Source organism: Perkinsus marinus, assembly GCF_000006405.1.
Source record: "Perkinsus marinus ATCC 50983 genomic scaffold scf_1104296957568, whole genome shotgun sequence".
NCBI lineage: Eukaryota > Perkinsozoa > Perkinsida > Perkinsidae > Perkinsus > Perkinsus marinus.
The window spans coordinates 828-2,290 of record NW_003207080.1 but is presented as its reverse complement, the minus strand read 5'-3'; the positions used below and the strand labels follow the sequence as shown (position 1 = coordinate 2,290).

General features: G+C 50.5%; 1 protein-coding gene across 1 annotated transcript; it reads right to left on the bottom strand.

Moving 5' to 3' along the window:
• Positions 1–32: 32 nt before the first annotated feature.
• Pmar_PMAR011069 (hypothetical protein) lies at positions 33–1,220 on the bottom strand (the record flags this gene model as incomplete). Its single annotated transcript, XM_002774743.1, has 5 exons — positions 994–1,220; positions 847–948; positions 677–790; positions 295–626; positions 33–232 (listed from the first exon to the last, which is right to left on the bottom strand). Coding segments are annotated over exons 1-5 (967 nt in total), but the record flags the coding sequence as incomplete, so codon positions are not given.
• Positions 1,221–1,463: the final 243 nt, after the last annotated feature.

Genomic DNA, 1,463 nt, shown 5'->3' with positions numbered 1-1,463 from the left:
CATGCCCAATGATCGCCCTTCTTTGGGAGAATGATGATGATGCCGATGTGGTTGCTCATTGGAGTAAACATGCACGACTGAACTCATCGCCAAATAGTGCACCATGATCATCTCAGGCACAATAGGTGCCTCTCCTGTGTCCTGGTCCTTTGCAATCCGACGGTTGCGACTTGGATGACCGCATGCACTGCAGTACATGTACTTTTTCGTACCACTAGTTGTTCGATTTGTCCTAATACATCACACAAGAGCAGATCGGGTATCAGCTGAGCTGATCTAGCTTCAGACTACTACCTGAGAGTTGAATGGATTTGTTCTTTCTGCAGCTTTCCGAGCCACTCATCAGCTTCGTTTTCATTTTGAAAAATATGGATCCTGACCCAACGGCCACCAGGCCCTCTTTTGTTCCCCGCCACGGGTTCTTCATCCTCGCTGACGATATGCGAGACGCCCTCCTCGACAGTTCGATTATCATTCGTCGACTTGCTCACAACCGAAGGCTTAGAGGAGTCTACTGGGCCACCAGGTGCTCTCATGAGGCTCTCAGGCAACGAGGCCGGACCGCGAGAAACTCCATCTGCGCACATACTAGACGACGGACATACAGTCTTCTCTTGTGGGATCTCCTGAAGACCTAGACTAAACTCCTAATGTGTACGTCATGGAGATAGCTTGCCCGTTGCAGGGGACCTTCCTCAGGTCTCGCCGGCATCCCTGAGATATCTCTCATTTTCATCTGCTCCAAGTTCGACTGTTGAGAAAGTGTTGGCGTTTCACTATTTGTGCCCACCTGCAACACAGAGCTGCTAGAGATTAAGAGGTTCGAGTCAATACTGGAGGACTTACGCGATCCCTGCTAGGGACTGAAGGGCTTTCCGCATGAGGGCTTATAGGCTTCCAGCTCTGCGCGTCCTCGGTGTTACTAGGAGCGACCCTCACTTCCGGTATCTATCCGTGTACACATCCACTCAGTTGCCTCTCACTTTATACTACGCTTGCTTCATCGAGGAGTTCTGGTCCAGTGGCTCGTTCTACTCTCACTGCACCATCGGCCTTCGACTCAAGAGCTCCTTGTCCCGAGTCAAGGAGTCTGGCTTGCTTATTTGACGTCAACATGTCCTGACTATCTCTTGGACGTCGTGGCCCGTAGGCTTCGTTCCCGATAGCCGACCGCGTATGCTCACCATACAAAATGTGCTGCGGAGAGGCCATGGATCGCGTATTAACCTGCCATAGGAAAAAAGCTAGAGGACGACGTCGTCAGGACGCGTGACAGTACCAACAAGTTAAACCAGAGGTCTCAGTGAGTAAAGCAGGAATCTAGCAAAGCGAAAGAGAGATGTCTATGACTCGTGAGTACGGGACTAGAGAAAATTCACCGGGAATCTCGAAATCGAAGAAAGGCCTTTGATTTTGGGGCGAGCGCGAACTTAAATTGGACTCAGAATTTAGTGACAGCTTCT